The sequence below is a fragment of the Pygocentrus nattereri genome, chromosome 3, assembly GCF_015220715.1.
Source record: "Pygocentrus nattereri isolate fPygNat1 chromosome 3, fPygNat1.pri, whole genome shotgun sequence".
Taxonomy (NCBI): domain Eukaryota; kingdom Metazoa; phylum Chordata; class Actinopteri; order Characiformes; family Serrasalmidae; genus Pygocentrus; species Pygocentrus nattereri.
Window position 1 is genome coordinate 50,124,349 of NC_051213.1, and position 25,154 is coordinate 50,149,502.

Genomic DNA, 25,154 nt, shown 5'->3' on the forward strand with positions numbered 1-25,154 from the left:
GTGTGTGTGTGTGTGTGTGTGTGTGTGTGTGTGTGTGTGTGTGTGTGTGTGAGTACTGCTGCTGTAACTCTTCTGTTTCCTTCAGGATTTTCAGTCTGTCTGTATCTAGAACCACGGGCTCGTATATTAGACGCCATCACCTCAGTCACTCAGACTAGAGTCTAGACTCCTGCTGTCTTGGCTGCCCTAATCGTGCCGGGGCTGTATATGCCGTAAACACGGCGTTGCCACGGCAACCATCCTGTCATGATGCAATGCGCAGTGAAGTATTCTCAGCAGAAGGCCTGGTGCGTCCGTCTGAATCCTGAGGAATTCCCCTAAAAATCTGCTTAACAGCGGAGTTAAGTTCGCATAACAAACCATGACGGCACTCGGCTCAATCAAGTCACATGTTTATTTTTCAAGGACATAATGTTTACAAAGGAAAACAAAAACATTATGTATGCATAATGTAAGAAACAGGTCTTTTATTTTGGCACAAACACAAAAAGTGCTTCATAACAACACTGCAACCTTTGGCATGACTGGACTGGAAGAAGTCGGTCAGTCTTTGTTTAAAGATTCCGGCAAATTTCTGTTTGATGCGTTTCACGTACAATGTAACGACTCTGCCTCGCCCTTTAGATCTTTGTCCATCGGCTCACTAGTATCATAAATAACAATGTAACAACACTAATAATGCTTGTAACTCCTCACATTGTAAATGGAGATTGACATTTCATTCCGGCGCAGATAAAAAGTCTTTCTGTGCAAATACTTTTTCTGAAATGTGTGCAGGCTTTCCAGGACGGAGGGGCTTCTTAGGACGGCGCGCCGTCTTTTCCCGGGAAAAAAAGACGACAGGTGATATAAAACATCTAGCAAAATACAATGAATCAGGTACAAAAGCTATGAACCACAGAGTGTTTTATAAATACGCTGGTTTTCTCGTCACATAATACTTTTATTTTTAATAATAACACAGGTTCACTCCTCCTTTTCCTCCCAAACCAATAACTTATCACTGCATTTTATTGTTATCAATGCAAAACACGAAACCCAGCTTCTTAAAATTTCACATTTTTGGTAAAAGTCATTGTCGTAACAGTTAAATGCACGATGCATTTTTTAAAAAAATTATCATACACAAACATATGATTGAAAATAGAGAATCTTTGGTGGCTAAGCAAAAATAAACATGTCTATATAAAAAAAAAAGGCAATATGCAAATACAAAGTACAGCATGGCCTAAACAGCTCGATCTGTTTTTGGCTTTCATTCTAAAAAAGTTTACATTTATATAAAAAAACAAACAAACAATTTAAAAAAAAAAGAAAAAGAAAAGAAAACGACTTGAACACAATAAATTACTTAAGAAGAATGAGCCTCATGTGACTGCATCCCCATCCACTCACACAATGCAAACATTAACCACTGAGGTATTTTGTTAATCAAAGTTCTTTGTCAAGCATCATGCACGATGAGAGAGAGAGAGAGAGAGAGAGAGAGACATAAAAGTGCATAGGAATCGTGTCAAAAACCTACGGACGCGTGCAAAATTTGGCTCAAATTTGCACATTTTTGCTGAAAATAATTCTTAAATCATTTGAGTGAAAAGCAATTATTCTTTATTTGCTCGATTGAAAACATTAGAACAAAACAAAAGACAAAACGTGGTGCGAAAGTGTCGCCTTTCAGATTTGGTTTTTCCAAAATGTTGGAAAATTTTGCAGAAATGTCATATTTCGGTCCTCTGTAAACGTTATTCTCACTTAAAAACATTTGAGCCAAGCTGTCGCACACGTCTGTAAAACAAACCCAACAGAAACGGCGATTTCAGTCGGCGGTTTTTGGAATACTATCACATTAAAGCGACGATTTGGCAAAAAAAAAAAGTCCAAATTTGAAAATGTCGTCACTTTTTTCGCCTTTATGAGTGAACCCAAGTTAAAACATCCTCTACCGGGAACAACGTCACAGGCACACTCATCATTTATTCTATTTCTACTAATACAGTTGAGTTTTCTGAAGCTAAATTTTAGGTGCACATCATTTTCACGCAAAAATCAACAAATAAATAGAAATGGGGCAGTAAAATTTCTGGAAATGTGCCGTGTCTGAGCTTTGCTCCCTGTAGAGGGCGTCTCAACTTACTTCTACGAAGAAAATGAACCCAAACACCGTAAACGTTTAGCTCAGCATCGTGCGAATGAATTCGATTTCCTGCCAAGCGATCGCTTTAACAGAGCCGAAGCTCTACTTGAACCTTTCGCCTCGGAGAAATTTCCTTAGTGTCAGTCACAGCAGCAACAACATCTCTCTCCTGTGACGTCCCGTCACCTGCGGAGAACCCATAGCGCTCCAAAGTCTGAATGTAAACGTTGAGAGAAGGGGGGGCGGGGCAAGTTGGCCGTCATCAGACGTCGAGCACCATGTCGTACTGCTGCTCTTTCTTCCTCTTCCCGCACTTGGCTATGAGGACCACGTACAAAGTCAAGAGCATGACCCAGTAACTGGCGTACACGATGGCGCCGATGATCAGCACGATCTTCTCGGACTCCCCGAAGGGCTTCCGCGTGTCCTGGACGATGGTGTACAGGATGCCGACGAACAGGATGGTGAACCACACGGAGATGGGAATGAGTCCGATGAAGTTCACCACGATGGTCTTCCTCCCCGACGTGCCCCAGCCCGACTTGTTTATGGTCGCTATGGCGAACATCTTGGCCGGAAGTAGACTGGACATGTACAAGACTGAGTAGAAGGACATGAAGACCATGACGACGTTCCCGCGCAGGCAGCTGGCGAAGGAGGACTTGATCAGTGCCACCGCCTGCACGATGAGCAGGAACAGCAGGATGTTCCATATCCTGCCCTGGTAGAAGAGCTGAATGGCCGTGGCGATGAGGAAGAACGGGAAGAACCCGGTGATGACGGCCTCGTAGGTCATCCACAGGTGGTGCTTGTGGAACCACATGGAGTTGTACAGCCACTCTCGGAAGTAGGACTTGCTCCAGCGTGTCTGCTGGTTGAGCCAGCGCAGGTACGTGATGGGGGTCTCCGTCAAACACTTGGAGCGCGCCGTGTACTTGGTGGCGTAGCCCAAGCTCAGCACGCGGTTCGTCAGGTGGCGGTCGTCGCCGAAGCTGCAGTGGCTGCCCATGAACGTCTGGTTGTACCAGTCCTCCAGGAACTCGTGCAGCAGGGAGTTCCTGTACATCCCCAGAGGGCCGCTGATGCACTGCACGCAGCCGAAGTACGACTGGCACGCCCGCTCGATGTTGAAGGCCATCCAGTAGCGCACGCTGCTCAGGAAGGAGATCCACGACTCGTACTTGTTCAAGATCTGCGGGGAAAAACAAAGCGTTCCACGCGTGAGCGAAGGCCCTGCTGTGAACATGTACGCCAGTCGTACTCCACGTATCAATCAGTCAATCGATCGATCAATCAACCTTTATTTCGACTCGGGAGTTACATTGAGGGTGACCCTCGCTTACAATGTAGCCGAGCAAATTATGAAGGACGGAAAAAGTTTAGATGAAATTTACCAACCATGACAAATGAAAATCATCAAAAGATTTATATGAAAAAAATTATTCATTTTTAAAAATAATAATAATAACAAATAAAATAAAAATATGAAAAATGACAGCTCAAATAGAAAACAGGCAAAAAATATCGATAAAATATATGATGAAAACACGTGGAACGTACGGAAATATGAGCACGAGGGAATCTCTGATTCAGTTCATTGAGTGAATCGATTCTTTAGCAAATGATTCACTGAATCAGGGCTGTTTAGGAGCGCCTGAGCCGCCGTGGGGCACACATTTCTCACATTATGTGCCAGTAAATTTCTTTGAAACAATCAATTAAGTATTCGTTCTTGTTCTATTCCTGCATACATAAGAATATTATTAGGGTGGTTGGGCAAGTGTGGCGTTCAGAAATGGGCCCACAAGGAATCACTGACTCTCCGATTCTACCGTTTGATTGAGGAACAGGAAAATGACGTGTAAATTTAGTGGAATATAGGCAACACAGACAATGCATCGAGCTTTTCGTTCGCATTTTTACGCATGTAAATGGCTTAATTTCCTGCACAAATGAGAGATACTTTGTTGAATATGTTTATGATCAATAAGCCAAATTGTCATTAATGAATTCACAACATCTGGCCATCAGTGGTAACGTAACAGCAGGAGGAAGAAATGCAAATTCGGAGTGTTTCTATTGGCCCATTCATCGTGAAACGATCACTCGGCGTAAAGCACGCATTAAAAACCCCGTCCATGGCAGAGAAGGCCAAACCTGACCTGTTTATTAGAATAGAAAGCACAGGTACCTGCACGTCTCCCCCGACCCCCCCAACCATGGGGTCTTCCTCCAGAACCTTCACCATCTCCACTGAAGACGCAGGGTCCAGCATGGTGTCCGAGTCACACACCTGGAAAAGCAAATTATGATATTAAAAATGGGCTCCTGCAGTGAAAAGCATCTCAAATCTAGTCATTAGATTTTATGTTGCTCACACTGAGACAGTTTTAAGAGTTTTTAGCTCCACCCATTCAGCTACAGGAGCTTAGCTCCACCCATTCAGCTACAGCAGCTTAGCTCCACTCATTCAGCTACAGCTGCTTAGCTCCAACCATTCAGCCTACAGCAGGATGACTTATCAGAGTCATCCCCTGTTGTTTATCAGAGTCGCCCCCCGCTGTTTATCAGAGCGTCGCTGCTCTCAGTTTCAGTCTCCATTTCCCACGTTCCTCCTCATAATAAACAGACACACATTCAGCTCCGCCTCCTCATTATTCACCACCATCACTGTAATATTCATCATCAACATTAACACAGGAAGGTGATCAGAGGGGCGGTGTAGTTCGAGTCGGGCAGCGTCTGAGATGTTTAAAAGGCAGAGTTAGAAGAGAAAAACATCTCCCAGTGAAAGCCCGTTTTACAGTAGGAATAAATGGAGCTCATTATGCTGGTAGTGAACTACGCTGCCTGACTCAGCCGCCTCAGAACCAGAAGAAACGGACCTAAACAGAAGTCAGGACCCTGCTGGGGTTCATCCTACAGTTAGGACAGGATTCAGGAGGTTTAGTCTAGTCAGGATGTTTGTGTGATGCTGTTTTCTGATCTGGAGTTTATGATGAGATTATGAAGTTATGTTGTTTCTGTAATACGGCCCCAGGTGGCTGGAGTCCTTGCTTCAGCATTTCTATAATGGTGTTCACAAACTCATATTCAGACAGATGAGCTTTGTGTGCTGCTTAAAGCTCCTCTTTCATGACTTCACCAGGGATATTTATAGAGAGGAAAGCTTATGTTTGTGCATCACGATCTTTTGAAGTGTGACCTCTCAGACCGTCTGAGACGCATACACACCACGCTGTTATTCATATTAAAGCAAAATTATACCTAAAATTCCTGCACCATGAGACGATTAAGATGTAAACAGAGGCGTTCAGAGCGGTTTGGTGTGAAACCAACAGAGTTGTTCTAGAGAAGCTGAGAGTCAGAACCGTTCACAGTGGTGGTGATGGGAACCAGACGTCTCCCTCTAAAAGCTCCTACAGAAAGTTCCTACATGAACTGGTTCTGAATTCACTGCCTGATGACTGAGACGCTGTTTTATGAGAGTTTAGAGAACTTCAACTCCATTCATGGTGGAGGGAGACATGCAGGGCGCTGTGCGGCAAAATAGTCCCCAAAGAAAACTCATTATTCCAGATTTTCCACTGTTTTCCATCATCGGCATTCCATATAAGCTCAGAAGACTCGTGTAGGTTCTCTGGTGGTTCTGGATGGTAAATAAAGTGTCTATATCTGTGTTGTAGTCATGGCGACGCCTGGTTCCCATCACCACCACTATAAAGACGTCTGAACCGCTTCACACCAAACTACACTAGGTTTGTTCTCTGACACACAAATGTAATAACTTATAAAACGTTCGTCATTCAGTCTATTTATTCTGAAAAAGGTGTGCTTGTTAAACACATCACTGCGCACTGACTCTCTTATTTAATCAGGTAGAAATTCATTATTTTCCACATTTTTGCCTGAAACGTCCAAACAAAGACATCCACAGTGTTTCGGTTTCTCCACTACATCAAAGCTTTACTCTTTAAAGGCCAGTTATAAAAGATTAAGGATGTAATAAGATACAGATTGAAGACAGTCTGAAATAGTTCAGACAATAAGGCCTTCGTTTAATAACTTAAAGTAGATGTTAATGGAAATCTGCACTGTTTTAATGACCGTGTTGCTCATATTCAAAGTCAGTAAATGCGTAATCACAAATAAAACACTTTAAATGATGTAAATATCTGCACCTCCAGCACAGAGTTATGAAACCATGTAAACCGCTGAACAACAGGCTCATTGAGACTGCATGAGCGCAGAGCGTCGGGTCGACCAAGGACAATTACACCAAATGCAGCCTCAGGAGATAAGGCTGAATGAGGATCAGCACAGATACACCGGAAAAACCCCAACGTTATTAGATCTACCGCTTATGAAGGTACGTCTCATAACTCATCTATAAGAACCACAGTTATTAATCTCAGTGTTACTGAGCTCTGCTAAAGCCTGAGTAGACTGATAAATCAATGTGATCGGTTATTAATCTCAGTGTTACTGAGCTCTGCTAAAGTCTGAGTAGACTGATAAATCAATGTGATCGGTTATTAATCTCAGCGTTACTGAGCTCTGCTAAAGTCTGAGTAGACTGATAAATCAATGTGATCAGTTTATTAATCTCAGTGTACTGAGCTCTGCTAAAGCCTGAGTAGACTGATAAATCAATGTGATCGGTTAATAATCTCAGCGTTACTGAGCTCTGCTAAAGCCTGAGTAGACTGATAAATCAATGTGATCGGTTAATAATCTCAGCGTTACTGAGCTCTGCTAAAGCCTGAGTAGACTGATAAATCAATGTGATCGGTTAATAATCTCAGCGTTACTGAGCTCTGCTAAAGCCTGAGTAGACTGATAAATCAATGTGATCGGTTATTAATCTCAGTGTTACTGAGCTCTGCTAAAGCCTGAGTAGACTGATAATCAATGTGATCAGTTATTAATCTCAGTGTTACTGAGCTCTGCTAAAGCCTGAGTAGACTGATAAATCAATGTGATCGGTTAATAATCTCAGCGTTACTGAGCTCTGCTAAAGCCTGAGTAGACTGATAAATCAATGTGATCGGTTAATAATCTCAGCGTACTGAGCTCTGCTAAAGCCTGAGTAGACTGATAAATCAATGTGATCGGTTAATAATCTCAGCGTTACTGAGCTCTGCTAAAGTCTGAGTAGAGTGATAAATCAAAGTGATCGGTTATTAATCTCAGCGTTACTGAGCTCTGCTAAAGCCTGAGTAGACTGATAAATCAATGTGATCGGTTAATAATCTCAGCGTTACTGAGCTCTGCTAAAGCCTGAGTAGACTGATAAATCAATGTGATCGGTTATTAATCTCAGTGTACTGAGCTCTGCTAAAGCCTGAGTAGACTGATAAATCAATGTGATCGGTTATTAATCTCAGCGTTACTGAGCTCTACTAAAACCTGAGTAGACTGATAAATCAATGTGATCAGTTATTAATCTCAGTGTTACTGAGCTCTGCTAAAGTCTGAATAGACTGATAAATCAATGTGATCGGTTATTAATCTCAGTGTTACTGAGCTCTGCTAAAGCCTGAGTAGACTGATAAATCAATGTGATCAGTTATTAATCTCAGTGTTACTGAGCTCTGCTAAAGTCTGAATAGACTGATAATCAATGTGATCGGTATTAATCTCAGCGTTACTGAGCTCTGCTAAAGCCTGAGTAGACTGATAAATCAATGTGATCAGTTATTAATCTCAGTGTTACTGAGCTCTGCTAAAGCCTGAGTAGACTGATAAATCAATGTGATCGGTTATTAATCTCAGCGTTACTGAGCTCTGCTAAAGCCTGAGTACACTGATAAATCAATGTGATCAGTTATTAATCTCAGCGTTACTGAGCTCTGCTAAAGTCTGAATAGACTGATAAATCAATGTGATCGGTTATTAATCTCAGTGTTACTGAGCTCTGCTAAAGCCTGAGGTAGACTGATAAATCAATGTGATCGGTTATTAATCTCAGCGTACTGAGCTCTGCTAAAGCCTGAGTAGACTGATAAATCAATGTGATCGGTTATTAATCTCAGCGTTACTGAGCTCTGCTAAAGCCTGAGTAGACTGATAAATCAATGTGATCGGTTATTAATCTCAGTGTTACTGAGCTCTGCTAAAGTCTGAGTAGACTGATAAATCAATGTGATCGGTTATTAATCTCAGTGTTACTGAGCTCTGCTAAAGTCTGAGTAGACTGATAAATCAATGTGATCGGTTAATAATCTCAGCGTTACTGAGCTCTGCTAAAGTCTGAGTAGACTGATAAATCAATGTGATCAGTTTTATTAATCTCAGTGTTACTGAGCTCTGCTAAAGCCTGAGTAGACTGATAAATCAATGTGATCGGTTATTAATCTCAGTGTTACTGAGCTCTGCTAAAGCCTGAGTAGACTGATAAATCAATGTGATCGGTATTTAATCTCAGCGTTACTGAGCTCTACTAAAACCTGAGTAGACTGATAAATCAATGTGATCAGTTATTAATCTCAGTGTTACTGAGCTCTGCTAAAGTCTGAGTAGACTGATAAATCAATGTGATCAGTTATTAATCTCAGTGTTACTGAGCTCTGCTAAAGCCTGAGTAGACTGATAAATCAATGTGATCGGTTATTAATCTCAGTGTTACTGAGCTCTGCTAAAGCCTGAGTAGACTGATAAATCAATGTGATCGGTTATTAATCTCAGCGTTACTGAGCTCTACTAAAACCTGACTAGACTGATAAATCAATGTGATCAGTTATTAATCTCAGTGTTACTGAGCTCTACTAAAACCTGAGTAGACTGATAAATCAATGTGATCAGTTATTGATCTCAGTGTTACTGAGCTCTGCTAAAGTTCTGAGTAGACTGATAAATCATGTGATCGGTTATTAATCTCAGTGTTACTGAGCTCTGCTAAAGCCTGAGTAGACTGATAAATCAATGTGATCGGTTATTAATCTCAGCGTTACTGAGCTCTGCTAAAGCCTGAGTAGACTGATAAATCAATGTGATCAGTTATTAATCTCAGTGTTACTGAGCTCTGCTAAAGCCTGAGTAGACTGATAAATCAATGTGATCAGTTATTAATCTCAGTGTTACTGAGCTCTGCTAAAGCCTGAGTAGACTGATAAATCAATGTGATCGGTTATTAATCTCAGTGTTACTGAGCTCTGCTAAAGCCTGAGTAGACTGATAAATCAATGTGATCGGTTATTAATCTCAGTGTTACTGAGCTCTGCTAAAGTCTGAGTAGACTGATAAATCAATGTGATCAGTTATTAATCTCAGTGTTACTGAGCTCTGCTAAAGCCTGAGTAGACTGATAAATCAATGTGATCGGTTATTAATCTCAGTGTTACTGAGCTCTGCTAAAGCCTGAGTAGACTGATAAATCAATGTGATCGGTTATTAATCTCAGCGTTACTGAGCTCTGCTAAAGCCTGAGTAGACTGATAAATCAATGTGATCAGTTATTAATCTCAGCGTTACTGAGCTCTGCTAAAGCCTGAGTAGACTGATAAATCAATGTGATCAGTTATTAATCTCAGCGTTACTGAGCTCTGCTAAAGCCTGAGTAGACTGATAAATCAATGTGATCGGTTATTAATCTCAGTGTTACTGAGCTCTGCTAAAGTCTGAGTAGACTGATAAATCAATGTGATCGGTTATTAATCTCAGCGTTACTGAGCTCTGCTAAAGCCTGAGTAGACTGATAAATCAATGTGATCGGTTATTAATCTCAGCGTTACTGAGCTCTGCTAAAGCCTGAGTAGACTGATAAATCAATGTGATCGGTTATTAATCTCAGCGTTACTGAGCTCTGCTAAAGCCTGAGTAGACTGATAAATCAATGTGATCGGTTATTAATCTCAGTGTTACTGAGCTCTGCTAAAGTCTGAGTAGACTGATAAATCAATGTGATCGGTTATTAATCTCAGCGTTACTGAACTCTGCTAAAGCCTGAGTAGACTGATAAATCAATGTGATCAGTTATTAATCTCAGTGTTACTGAGCTCTGCTAAAGCCTGAGTAGACTGATAAATCAATGTGATCGGTTATTAATCTCAGCGTTACTGAGCTCTGCTAAAGCCTGAGTAGACTGATAAATCAATGTGATCGGTTATTAATCTCAGCGTTACTGAGCTCTGCTAAAGCCTGAGTAGACTGATAAATCAATGTGATCGGTTATTAATCTCAGCGTTACTGAGCTCTGCTAAAGCCTGAGTAGACTGATAAATCAATGTGATCGGTTATTAATCTCAGTGTTACTGAGCTCTGCTAAAGCCTGAGTAGACTGATAAATCAATGTGATCAGTTATTAATCTCAGCGTTACTGAGCTCTGCTAAAGCCTGAGTAGACTGATAAATCAATGTGATCAGTTATTAATCTCAGTGTTACTGAGCTCTGCTAAAGTCTGAGTAGACTGATAAATCAATGTGATCGGTTATATGTTTAAGATTAAGAGACCCTTATAATAATATATTCCACAACGGGGAAATTCCACCTCCACATTTAACCCATCTGTGATTTGAAACACCACATACACACTAGAGAACACACACACACTAGGGGGCAGTGATCACACTTGCCCGGAGCGGTGGGCAGCCCTATCCACAACACCCGGGGAGCAGTTGGGGGTCAGGTGTCTTGCTCAAGGACACCTCAGTCATGGGCTGTTGGCTCTGGGGATCAAACCGGCGACCTGGTCACAGGGCTGGTTCCCTGACCTCCAGCCCACGACTGCCCCAATTTATACTCAGTTTATACTCAGACCATTTGTCTAAAATCACTCAGAACAAGTTAAATTCTCTTATAATAAATTCACAACAATCTCCAAATGAGAAATATTAGACATAGACTAGATTTAAAATCATTTCATTTGACAAAATACCATTTTTTGCAGTGTGGGGCTCAAAATAATGGCAATTATTATTCAATTTGCCACACTTTGCGCTCACTATGAAGTCTGTAATCTATATTAATCAAAATCTAGGCATCAGCTGTGCTATAACTAAGCCTTTCAACGAGCCGGCATTACAGCAAGGCCACAACATTCCCATTTCCATCCTGAAGCCCCTCAGAGCCAGCTCATCCATCAAGACAACGCAGTCAGCTCCAGCCTGGTAGCAGCTCTGACAGACTGATGATAGGTTAAACACAATTAGGCTCTCAGCGCAGAGCAGAGGTCAGAGTTTCATTGGAAGCAGGTGGCGTCGGGACAGAAATCACACCGTTTGTAAAGATTCCCAAGAGGTCCTGACACGATTACCTGCATTTAAAAGCTGCGGCTCGGTTTGCAGGAACAAGGCCGTTCTTTCATTAGGCTCAATCCTTTATTTCCAGACTGACCTACAGACGTTTCCGTCACCAAAGAGAGCGGCCTCCAGCACACACACGTCTGTTTTGTCTCAGAAACCCTCACGAGATCCACTTCGGCTCCTGTATTGGTAAACCTGAACGATAACAGCCGACTAACGAAGCATAACAGAGTGATAGGAACTGGAGCCGAGTCAAAACAAACACACTCCAAAGCAAGGCCATGAACCTCTACAGGGCCTTCTAGAGTCAGAGCTGCTCACAGTGGTGGTGATGGGAACCAGACGTCCCTCTAAAAGCTCCTACAGAAAGTTCCTACATGAGCTGGTTCTGAATTCACTGCCTGATGACTGAGACGCTGTTTTATGAGAGTTTAGAGAACTTCAACTCCATTCATGGTGGAGGGAGACATGCAGGGCGCTGTGCGGCAAAATAGTCCCCAAAGAAAACTCATTATTCCAGATTTTCCACTGTTTTCCATCATCAGCATTCCATATAAGCTCAGAAGACTCGTGTAGGTTCTCTGGTGGTTCTGGATGGTAAATAAAGTGTCTATATCTGTGTTGTAGTCATGGCGACGCCTGGTTCCCATCACCACCGCTGTAAAGCCGTCTGAACCGTTTCACACCAAACCCTCTGAATCTCTGATTACACCATAAACACTGAGTTATGGGGGAATTTTGGAAAATAGGTGGAATTCCTCTTTAAGGCTGCACACTTCATGATAGTCATAATACTTCAAGGTTGTTTTAGTAAAGAAAATGGTTCTCTCTAAAACCATGAGCTCTACATAGAACCATTTCTTGCCAAAATGGTTCTCTGCATGGTGAAATGGTTCTTCAGACTGATGACTGACGGAGAACGTGTTGTACATGGTTTTGTATAGAACTTTTTTTAAATAACCTACAAGCCTGACATCGTAGCAATAGCAGAACCCTTTTTGGTGCTATATAGAACCATACACAACACATTCTCCGTCAATTTGAAGGATGCTTTCACAAGGCAAAGAACCCTTTAATCATGCAAAGGGTTCTTTGAGTGTTTATGGTTCTGTATAGAACCATTTTCTTCACAAAAAGAACCCTTGAAGAACCATCTTTTTATGTGTTACAACAGCAGAACCCTTTTTGGTGCTTTTCAAAAAGGCCATATGTAGAACCAGCTATAGCACGTTGTGCATGAAAATGAAGAACCATTTCATGATGCAAGGAACCCTGTAATCTCTTTGCATGTTCATAGAAGCATTTTCTTTACTAAAGAACCCCTGAAGAACCATCACTAAGAGCGTACACTTTAAAAAAAAAAGATGATGCTTCACGGTTGTTTAGTACAAGCCTGACAGAACCGTATAGAACCATGTACAACACATTCTCCACTAATCTGAAGGACGCTTTCACCATGCAAAGAACCCTTTAATCATGCAGAGGGTTCTTTGAGTGTTCCTGGTTCTACACAGAACCATTTTGTTTACTAAAACAAGCCTAAGTGTGTAGGAACGAGTTCATTTTCCATGAAACTCACTTCCCTTTAAATCCTCAGAGCCGGACACATCAGACCGGCGCCCCTTTGAACCCACACAGAGGCGCCTCTGTGCTTAGACGTGAGCTCACCTGCACGTAGTCCACGCTCCTGCCCAGCGCCTTGAAGGCCGTGTACATGACCTCCCTCTTGCCGCCCCACTTCTGCATGATGCACACGCACTTGTTGTTGAGCACCAGGCGGGAGACCTGCTGCAGGCTCTCGCCGTACGACTCCTCGGTCTCCTCCGGCCCGCGCTGGTGGTAGTTGCTCTTCCACACGTACGTGGCCACCTGTCCGGCCCATGATGTCCCGGAAGATGTCCATCATGTATCCGTCGTCGTCGTCGTTCCCGTCGATCACCATGATCACCTTGATGCCCGGGTAGGTGAGCCTCTTGACCGAGATCAGACACTTCCTCAGGTAGTTAGGGTCCTCCTGGTAGGCGGCGATGCACAGCGCCAACGACTTGTTGAGTTTTATGGGGGTCTCCAGGGACCGCCTCATGTTTCTGTGCTCCAGCAGAGCGAACAGGCTCTGGATGATGAGGTGAACCACCAGAATGGCCCCGTAAAGCCCGAAGGACAGGTAATGGCCCGTAGTGGTGAAGAACTGGTAGCCCATGATGTAGGCCGTGGAGATCCCCACAAGCAGCGAGACGCCGAACAGTGTAGTCCCAATAATCCTCAGGTAGGTGATCAGTTTTTCACATCTCATCTGAAAAGCGCAAAACACCTGCCGTTAACAATAAAACAAGGAAATACAGAAAAACACGCTGACTGGCCACTGAGTCACATCAGCTCCACTGACCGTTCAGTTCCCCTCTGTAGTTCTACAGTTACAGACTGTAGTCCATCTGTTTCTCTGATACTCTGTTACCCTGTTCTTCAGTGGTCAGGACCCCCATGGACCCTCACAGAGCAGGTACTGTTTGGGTGGTGGGTCATTCTCAGCACTGCAGTAACACTGACGTGGTGGTGGTGTGTTAGTGTATGCTGTGCTGGTGCGAGTGGATCAGACACAGCAGTGCTGCTGGAGTTTTTAACCTGGTAAAATCTCAGGTTTATTGTTCAGTAACTGGCTGGGCTATTTTTAGGTTACACACCCTTAAAAAAGATGGGACTTTAAAGGTTCTTCAGTAAGGAAGATTGTTCTATATAGAACCATGAAAAACTCCAAGAACCCTTTGCATGATGAAATGGTTCTTTGCATGGTGAAAGCGTTCTTCAGATTGTCAGAGAATGTGTTGTATATGGTTCTACATAGGACACATGGAACAAAGGTTCCATACAGAACACATTCTCCATCAGTCATCAGTCTAGAGAACCCTTTGACCATGCAAATGAAGCATTTATGCATGAAATAGATCTGTGTAGAGTTCCGGTTCTACACAGAACCATTTTCTTTCCCAAAGAACCCCTTGTAGAACAAGCGTATATCAACGGCAATATCTGAAAATGTAATGATATGATGTTTATATCATGCAGCGCTATGATGTGTAACAACTGGAATACTCAGCTATGCAATCATACAATGTTTATGCTTTTCAACTCCACAAAATCATAATTACAATATGTTACTATATAATCATGTTCATATCGTGCAGCCCTAAGATATACAGCACAGCGTATCACAATAATCAAAATAATAGTCGTTTTATTGATTTCATGCAGCTCTTTAATTGAATTGAATTCAGAACCATCAGCCAGCTGTGAAATTAGACCTCCGCGTTTAACCCGTCCGTGCAGTGAAACACCCACATACACACTAGTGAGCACACACACTAGGGGGCAGTGAGCACACTTGCCCGGAGCGGTGGGCAGCCCTATCCACAGGACCTGGGGAGCAGTTGGGGGTTAGGTGTCTTGCTCAAGGACACCTCAGTCATGGACCGTCAGCCAAGGGGATCGAACCGGCGACCTTCCGGTCACAGGGCTGGTTCCCTGACCTCCAGCCCAGGACACAGGCATATAGGCATATAGTGATATAGGCATATAGTGATATAGGCATATCACAAGTAGTGTGTAACGATCCAATCGTAACATGATATTGTGTTTGTATCATCCAATTGTAATATTACAACACTGTGATATATTACAGTACAATTTAATACAACACTACTGTTTTTGTTTACATTGTCCAGCTTTTCTGCCTATAATGCATCATACAAACCACACAGGCTGTTCCTCTACATGACACATGAGCAGTAAAGTATTGCAGACACCAGTAAAGCTCCCATTCACCCCAACACCGCCCCCCCTCCCACCCCACCCCACACACTCAATATCTGAGCGGCCGTTTGTTCCAAACTTCGCGAATGCGTTTCCCCATCTGCTTGGCAGACTGCGCCGAGGAGCACCACCCTCTGAATCATCTGTTTATATCTCCGTGGGAAGACTCAGATTTTCGGGTGGTGCGGGGGTGGGGTGGGGGGGGGGTGGTCTTTACACTGTAGACCCTCTGTGTTGTTATTACGGAGGGGGAGGTGGGGGGGGGACCCCTTCTCGCTAATGACTGCTTTTTCGAATAATCCACTCTAAACACTGAGATCTTTCTCTCCGCGTGCACGTGTGCACATCTGGACTCTCCCCTCTGGCTGGGGTCACACAGCTGGCTCTGGCAGGGGTGGAGCCGTTTGTAAGCGAGGCCCATATGACGACTCTTTAACACAGTTTAGCTGGCGCGTGCCGCGTCAGCGCTGCCTATACAGGACCCTCGGCCGTCTTCTCCGCGACCCACCAGACTCCACCTCACAGCCCGACACGTGCAGGACCTTCGGCAGAGTTACACGTTACATTTACCCTGTTTACAGACCGAGGCATAACCTCATGACCACCTCCTCGTTCCTACACTCACTGTCCACTGTATCAGCTCCACTGACCGTATAGCTGCTCTCTGTAGTTCTACAGTTACAGACTGTAGTCCATCTGTTTCTCTGATACTCTGTTACCCTGTTCTTCAGTGGTCAGGACCCCCATGGACCCTCACAGAGCAGGTACTATTTGGGTGGTGGGTCATTCTCAGCACTGCAGTAACACTGATGTGGTGGTGGTGTATTTGGCAGACGCTCTTATCCAGAGCAACTTACAATTTGATCATTTATATATGTATATATATATATATATATAATTAATAATATTATATTATTAATAATATAATAATATAATTAATACTAGAAACTAAATAATTAAGGACTACAGTCTGTAACTGTAGAACTACAGAGGGGAACTATACGGTCAGTGGAGCTGATGAAGTGGACACGTGAGCGTAGAAACGAGGAGGTGGTCAGATGTTACGCCTGATTGGTGTGTCTTGACTGATCCACTACATCTGAGTGGGGGGGGGGGGGGGGGGGGGGGTTGGTTTGTTTTAGGTGAATTATTGCTTTCATATCTAAAGAGTTGGAGCTGCTCCTGTTCCTGAAGCTGTGCTGCTTGTTGGTAAAGCAGAGTAAAGTGATATGGAGAGTAACAGATGATGTCACTGCTCATGTTACTCAGAGCGGCGTTTCTCCACAGATGCTTGTGGACTGGCGTGCTCTGCTAACTGGGAGGGTGCCGGCCTTTCCCTGGGACTACTTTCCTTTTCTGAGAAAAGGCCCAGTTACAGAACTGCATGATTCTTAGCAGATACCGAATAATTCATCACGGATATTAAATAAATAATATTAGAAACAACATAATTCATAGTACATACTGAATAATTCAGAGTAGATACTGAATAATTAATACTAGAAAGTAAATCATTCAGAGTAGATACTGAATAATTAATACTAGAAAGTAAATCATTCAGAGTAGATACTGAATAACTCGTAGTAGATACTAAATAATTCATATCAGGGTGATGTGCTAACAGCAATATATCAACACTGCATTCGTGCTAACGCGTGTACATAGCATGGCCTGTTCAGAGCCGTCTGTGTTCCAGTGGAGCTGAAGCTGTGCAGGGAGCGGCCACACAGCACCAGAACCGGACAGCTGAATCATCATCTACTGGGAAAAGTCGGAGTTCCCCAGTCGGATTAAATCCTACAGCACAAATCTGAAACGGAGCCAGCAGGACCCGCGACTGCAAACACGGAGTGAACTGACTGCTTTCTGTTCGTATCAGTCAGTAAATCAGAGGAGAACGAGGTGAAAGCAGGTGCAGCACGGCGCTGACCCGGGACGCAGAGTCACTATCGGCCTGATATGAGCCGAGAACGCAGGGAAAAGGAGAACCCGGTGGGATTCTGCAGTCTGGTCTGAAATAGAGCAGAGCGGTGTCACTCCTGTTCTTTTGTTCTGAATAAAGAGCTGCAGTTCTGTTTAAGTGTGTAAGTGTCGGCTGGGGGATTCTTTCTGTAGTAGAGAAGATAGTTTAAGCCACCAGGTTATAAACTGGGTTCCTCCCGGGCCGCAGCTCTGCAGACTTCAGCCAGAGCCAGTTTAAAGGGAGCCTGTCCGCTTCATATTCCTACCATTATACCAAAACATGACGGCAAAACTCTAGAGGGCGCCAAATACAGGCCTCAATGAATAGGAGTGAATGGAACTGAACGGTTAAAAATGTCAATTAACTTTCTAGTCATTATGTCTACTGAGAGCTGATTGGTTAGAGTTACTGCTACTGAGAGCTGATTGGTTAGAGTTACTGCTACTGAGAGCTGATTGGTTAGAGTTACTGCTACTGAGAGCTGATTGGTTAGAGTTACTGCTACTGAGAGCTGATTGGTTAGAGTTACTGCTACTGAGAGCTGATTGGTTAGTGTTACTGCTACTGAGAGCTGATTGGTTAGTGTTACTGCTACTGAGAGCTGATTGGTTAGAGTTACTGCTACTGAGAGCTGATTGGTTAGTGTTACTGCTACTGAGAGCTGATTGGTTAGTGTTACTGCTACTGAGAGCTGATTGGTTAGTGTTACTGCTACTGAGAGCTGATTGGTTAGCGTTACTGCTACTGAGAGCTGATTGGTTAGTGTTACTGCTACTGAGAGCTGATTGGTTAGTGTTACTGCTACTGAGAGCTGATTGGTTAGTGTTACTGCTACTGAGAGCTGATTGGTTAGTGTTACTGCTACTGAGAGCTGATTGGTTAGAGTTACTGCTACTGAGAGCTGATTGGTTAGTGTTACTGCTACTGAGTGCTGATTGGTTAGCGTTACTGCTACTGAGAGCTGATTGGTCGGCAGTCAGAGTTAACTACAACTCTGCAGTGTAGATCCCTGAACTGAACTGAATGTAAGGGGCTACATATGACCAGCTTAGTTTAATGTGGCTCTTAGTATCACTGCCTTCAGACTTAGGGGAGTGTCTATGCTGCATCTGAAGGACATTGACTCACAGGCGACACTCCGAGCAGCTGCTGATCGTGTTCAGGTGCGGGAAAGTAACAGGGAATCCTAGCAGCAGTGACTGTTCAGCAGAAGCAGATCTCTATAGAACAACTTCACGTTTTACCAACATGGACTTAAACGGATGCTGTAAGCTGTAATAGTGTGGATGATACACAGTTCCTCGTCTTCACTGTTATTACAGTAAAAGGGAAAAGAGGACCATTTTATTTTTCACTTCACTGAAACTATTTTCTAATTCTTTTGACACCTTTTTCCTTTTTGGTAACTTCTCCACAACAGTAACACTGTAGGACAAGGAGCAACAGGGAAACTCCACCAATTCCTTCAGAATTCTTCCTAAATTAAGCCGTTAAGATGTATAAAGAGTCATTTAGAGCGGTTTGGTGTGAAACGCTCAGAATATCTCACAGTGGTGGTGGTAGGAACCAGACGTCCACCTCTGAAAGCTCCCTCACAGAAGGTTATTATTATTCCAGATTTTCCACTGTTTTCCATCATCAACATTCCATATAAGCTCAGAAGACTCGTGTAGGTTCTCTGGTGGTTCTGGATGGTAAATAAAGTGTCTATATCTGTGTTGTAGTCATGGCGACGCCTGGTTCCCATCACCACCGCTGTAAAGACGTCTGAACCCTTTCACACCAAACCCTCTGAACCTCGCTGTTTACGTCTCACACACTGAATTATGGAGGAAAAGTTGGTGGGATTTCCCTTTCTTTAGTGAATGTTAATGCAGCAAGTCTTTGGAGCCTTTCTATTGGTCCGTTCGCCATGAAATGATGAAATATTTGCATAAGCTAAAGAGCCTCTGGTGGCCACTTTCCCAGACCCACATTAAGCCTAAGCCTAGACCTTCAATGGAGAATTACTACCGGCGCTGCAATTTAGTCCAAGACTAGACTTAATCCATGCACAGGAAACCAGCGGCTAGACTCTGGTGGAGATCTTTCTCTCCTCAAGCCTCCACAAGGCTCCCTCATCTCCTGGGTGGGCAGCAGAGCACTCTGGGAAAGAGCCAGAGAAGAATCTGGCGAACACTGAGCAACAGAGAGGGTGTTCCGCCACAGCTGCCTCCCAAACGATCCCTCCGACCACTTGAACATCCATCATTCTCCCAGCTCTGGAGGTCTGGAGGTCCTCTCTGGTCAGAAGCTAGTTCTGCTGAGTTTCCCTCACCTCTGCTTCCTGACCATCATTCCGGCCCCCGGCTCCTTCAAACAGCTTCCAGCCTCTCTGTGCTAATAAGGAACAGGCATGTTGTGCCTCCAGACCTGCTTTCAACTCATTCACCCCAAACCATGAAGCAACGAGGAGGACACACGGTCCAGCACAGTACCTAGGAACCCTGCACCACTGCTTGACCATCACCGCGCACACCATGCCACTGTCACTGCTGGGCTGAGAATGCTCCACTTCCAAAATAATATCTGCTCAGTGGTGGTCCTATGGTGGTCCCTTCCCATTGATGGATGGGGTGGAGGTGGGCTGGTACTACTGTAACTTTACACCTACATAGTGGAGCTGGATGGTTGGTGTTCCTAATAAAATGGGAAGGCATTTATAATAAAGTTGTGTAATAAAATATGCAAAAATTACATAAAATACTTATAAAACATTTTAACTCTGAAACAAAAAACAGAAGGAGCACATAAAAGATTTGAAATTTAATTATTAATTCATTTATTAAATATATTGAATCTGCTGACATTAAGTCAGATTCCCCACAAGGGGGCGCTGCCAGCACTTGAGCAGGACTTCCGTGCATCATTAAAAAGATTAAAATCAGTTCACGAACCCCCACCAGCAGGATGCTGCCCAGGGATGTGTGCTGTGATAGACGGGAACCCAAGGTGATTGGTTAGTGTTACTGCTACTGAGAGCTGATTGGTTAGAGTTACTGCTACTGAGAGCTGATTGGTTATTGGTACTGCTACTGAGAGCTGATTGGTTAGTGTTACTGCTACTGAGAGCTGATTGGTCAGTGTTACTGCTACTGAGAGCTGATTGGTTAGTGTTACTGCTACTGAGAGCTGATTGGTTAGTGTTACTGCTACTGAGAGCTGATTGGTTAGTGTTACTGCTACTGAGAGCTGATTGGTTAGCGTTACTGCTACTGAGAGCTGATTGGTTAGTGTTACTGCTACTGAGAGCTGATTGGTTAGTGTTACTGCTACTGAGAGCTGATTGGTTAGTGTTACTGCTACTGAGAGCTGAATGGTTAGTGTTACTGCTACCGAGAGCTGATTGGTTAGTGTTACTGCTACTGAGAGCTGATTGGTTAGCGTTACTGCTACTGAGAGCTGATTGGTTAGAGTTACTGCTACTGAGAGCTGATTGGTTAGAGTTACTGCTACTGAGAGCTGATTGGTTAGTGTTACTGCTACTGAGAGCTGATTGGTTAGCGTTACTGCTACTGAGAGCTGATTGGTTAGAGTTACTGCTACTGAGAGCTGATTAGTTAGTGTTACTGCTACTGAGAGCTGATTGGTTAGAGTTACTGCTACTGAGAGTTGATTGGTCAGAGTTACTGCTACTGAGAGCTGATTGGTTAGAGTTACTGCTACTGAGAGCTGATTGGTTAGCGTTACTGCTACTGAGAGCTGATTGGTCAGCGTTACTGCTACTGAGAGCTGATTGGTTAGAGTTACTGCTACTGAGAGCTGATTGGTTAGTGTTACTGCTACTGAGAGCTGATTGGTTAGTGTTACTGCTACTGAGAGCTGATTGGTTAGCGTTACTGCTACTGAGAGCTGATTGGTTAGTGTTACTGCTACTGAGAGCTGATTGGTTAGAGTTACTGCTACTGAGAGCTGATTGGTTAGTGTTACTGCTACTGAGAGCTGATTGGTTAGAGTTACTGCTACTGAGAGCTGATTGGTTATTGGTACTGCTACTGAGAGCTGATTGGTTAGTGTTACTGCTACTGAGAGCTGATTGGTCAGTGTTACTGCTACTGAGAGCTGATTGGTTAGCGTTACTGCTACTGAGAGCTGATTGGTTAGTGTTACTGCTACTGAGAGCTGATTGGTTAGAGTTACTGCTACTGAGAGCTGATTGGTTAGCGTTACTGCTACTGAGAGCTGATTGGTTAGTGTTACTGCTACTGAGAGCTGATTAGTTAGTGTTACTGCTACTGAGAGCTGATTGGTTATTGGTACTGCTACTGAGAGCTGATTGGTTATTGGTACTGCTACTGAGAGCTGATTGGTTAGAGTTACTGCTACTGAGAGCTGATTGGTTAGAGTTACTGCTACTGAGAGCTGATTGGTTAGTGTTACTGCTACTGAGAGCTGATTGGTTAGCGTTACTGCTACTGAGAGCTGATTGGTTAGAGTTACTGCTACTGAGAGCTGATTAGTTAGTGTTACTGCTACTGAGAGTTGATTGGTCAGAGTTACTGCTACTGAGAGCTGATTGGTTAGAGTTACTGCTACTGAGAGCTGATTGGTTAGCGTTACTGCTACTGAGAGCTGATTGGTCAGTGTTACTGCTACTGAGAGCTGACTGGTTAGAGTTACTGCTACTGAGAGCTGATTGGTTAGTGTTACTGCTACTGAGAGCTGATTGGTTAGTGTTACTGCTACTGAGAGCTGATTGGTTAGCGTTACTGCTACTGAGAGCTGATTGGTTAGTGTTACTGCTACTGAGAGCTGATTGGTTAGAGTTACTGCTACTGAGAGCTGATTGGTTAGTGTTACTGCTACTGAGAGCTGATTGGTTAGAGTTACTGCTACTGAGAGCTGATTGGTTAGTGTTACTGCTACTGAGAGCTGATTGGTTAGTGTTACTGCTACTGAGAGCTGATTGGTTAGTGTTACTGCTACTGAGAGCTGATTGGTTAGTGTTACTGCTACTGAGAGCTGATTGGTTAGTGTTACTGCTACTGAGAGCTGATTGGTTAGTGTTACTGCTACTGAGGGCTGATTGGTTAGAGTTACTGCTACTGAGAGCTGATTGGTCTTTACATTGTGTGTAATTTATTTGTGTGCATTTAATTAAGAATGGCCTAATATTACTTTGACAAAATTATGGTGTATATATATATATATACACACACATGTGCATGTATGGAAGCTGACGAGTAGTGCATGAGTGCTCTGGATGCTGCTGAGTCACAAGTAAGAATTTCGCAATCACAGCAAAAGATGACTAATCACAAGTAGGGATGCTGAAGAGATGTAATTATTGTGTGATAATTGGGTCGTTGTGTTTACTGCGAGGGTTTCTGGAGTTCAATGAGTCTCCACTTAAATTACGGTGGTGAACTCTGACTGTGGGAGCAGATGACCTACTAGCCGTAGTGTCACCGCTGCGTGTGGGACGAGGGCTTCGTCAGGATGTTTGGGGTTTAGGATTTGGCAACACGGCACTAATCACTGGGTGGAACGTGTAGTTAAGAGATTTTGAGGAATTGTGGGATTAGGGGTCAGATTGGTTAACTTTCGGCATTCAGATTTGGCGAGCAGGTGACGGGACTGGTTACGTTCAGGTTGGTCCTCCTCCAGCCGGGAGCGTAGTTAACTGGGAATGCACAGTTGTGGAAGAAGTACACAAACCCTGTACTCGGCTGAGAGCTGAGCTATTTATATAGTTTGTGCACAACTGCTGAGGGAATTCCACCGCTGGCTGATTGTAGAGACTCAGATGTCTTTACAGTGGTGGTGATGGGAACCAGGCGTCGCCATGACTACAACACAGATATAGACACTTTATTTACCATCCAGAACCACCAGAGAACCTACACGAGTCTTCTGAGCTTATATGGAATGCTGATGATGGAAAACAGTGGAAAATCTGGAATAATGAGTTTTCTTTGGGGACTATTTTGCCGCACAGCGCCCTGCATGTCTCCCTCCACCATGAACGGAGTTGAAGTTCTCTAAACTCTCATAAAACAGCGTCTCAGTCATCAGGCAGTGAATTCAGAACCAGTTCATGTAGGAACTTTCTGTAGGAGCTTTTAGAGGGACGTCTGGTTCCCATCACCACCACTGTGAGGAGCTTTTAGAGGGACGTCTGGTTCCCATCACCACCACTGTGAGGAGCTTTTAGAGGGACGTCCGGTTCCTACCACCACCACTGTGAGGAGCTTTTAGAGGGACGTCTGGTTCCCATCACCACCACTGTGAACAGCTCTGACTCTAGAACAGAGCGTTTCACACCAAACCGCTCTGAACTGCTCTGTCTACACCTTAGCCATTTAATTATGCAGAATTTTTGAAGAATCACCGGAGTTCCCCTTTAAGCATCCAAAGTATAAGTACTGTGAGTCATTCTAGCTTTAATATAACCTTTGACTTTGGTAGAAAGACCAACATCTCCACTGTATTAGTGCCAAAGAAACACCTTCTCCAGCTTCTATACCGTGAAGCTGCACAGACTAGTGCAGTGAAAGTGAAGCCAGAGGAAGTGGGAATACTTTAATTAAGTATGGATACTTAAGTGTAGCAATTAAGTGCACCCATATTTGCCTGGACAAGCACGTGGAGACGTCGGCCGTGTCCATTCATTCATCTAGAGCGTCCAAACTTGGGAGTAAAGTTCACTGCAGTGCAGATTCACTCTCTAATGTGCTCCATCAGTCCAATGACATAAACTAAACTGCCTATGAAATGTATATAACGCCTGAAACGTCACACCAGGGTCACTCAGGTCAGCAAGCAGCACCGTGTGTCCTACAGTACTCATGTACACGCGCTTTAGCGCGCACAGCCGCCCTGCTGTTGGCCTCAGCAGACACCACTAGTGAGTGGAACACCTTTAGATCCCATCAATGCATGTAGAATCAGCCACGGGTCACCACTGAGACATCAACCCATTAAGAAGCCAAAACGCATTACAAAACCATCAGGAACCATTAGAAACACTTGCTGGTCTCTGTGAGGTTTGTTTTGACACTAAAACGAATGAAAGCTGCTTGCATTCCTGTGCGGAGTTTGCAAGACGTGGCTACGTGAAGCAAAATAAAGTGATTTCCGAAGCTATGCTGAAAACCTAGCTCGTGGCGTGACGTCACCGCTTGCGTCACGCCTCTAAAACGCAGCCAATCTTTAGATTTTTTTTTTACATTTTAGACCGTGTTACAAGACGAAAGTTGTCTATCTGGAACTTTCCCCCCCTCCCCCCCCCCAAAAAATTCGAATTTTCCGTTCCACCTTAAATGGTGCAGCCGTTCTTAGTATAACGCCTGACGCCAGACTGTAACTGCAGCGGGATTTAAGGTGGAACGGAAAATTGAACACACACACAAAAAAAAAAAAACTACATAAGCGCGCAGAAGTAAACTACACCTAATCTGACCGACGCTCTGGTCGGTGTGGGGATGCTGGCCGCACGAGAGCCGCCGAGGCGAACGTGCTGTCCGCGCACTCACGCACGCGCACGTGAGGCAGCCGCGCGAGCTCAGCCGGGCCAATGAAACGGAGCCTCCTCCGCTCATTCATTCTCGCGCAGCATCCAGAAAAAGTTTCGCTCCGGAGGCGAAGTTCGGCGCCAGGTTGCGGACGAAGCGGGTTAATTGATTAATTGGTCTCACCTTGAAGCAGCTCGCTGGACGTGTCCCTCTGGGTGGATGCGGTCAGTGGAGGCTCCGTGGAGGAGAAGCCTGCATCAAAGCTCCCTTCTGTGCGCGGTATCCATGGAAAAAAGGCTGGTCAAGTCTGAAGCGGGTCCTCCTCACACGCACGGAGCGCGGAACGTCCTGCCAGGCATCGCGTAAAAAATGGCAAAAATATCCAAAAGTAGTCAATATTAGTGGCAATAAGTTGCAATAAACTGTCAAGCTGTTTTTTTTTTCTTCTTCTTCTTCCCCTCAAGTGAAAAAAAAACTAGTGTGAACTAAAACTTTTCCCTGCGTCTAATTCCTT

The 25,154-nt window shown here is 44.0% G+C and overlaps 1 protein-coding gene across 1 annotated transcript; it reads right to left on the reverse strand.

Annotated features, from left to right (window-relative positions):
- Positions 1-416: 416 nt before the first annotated feature.
- On the reverse strand, positions 417-25,154 carry has2 (hyaluronan synthase 2). The gene is given in 5 exon segments (XM_017685937.2): positions 417-3,326; positions 4,326-4,427; positions 13,046-13,253; positions 13,255-13,670; positions 24,824-25,154. Coding segments are annotated over 4 exon segments (1,656 nt in total). The 5' UTR covers positions 24,824-25,154; the 3' UTR covers positions 417-2,396.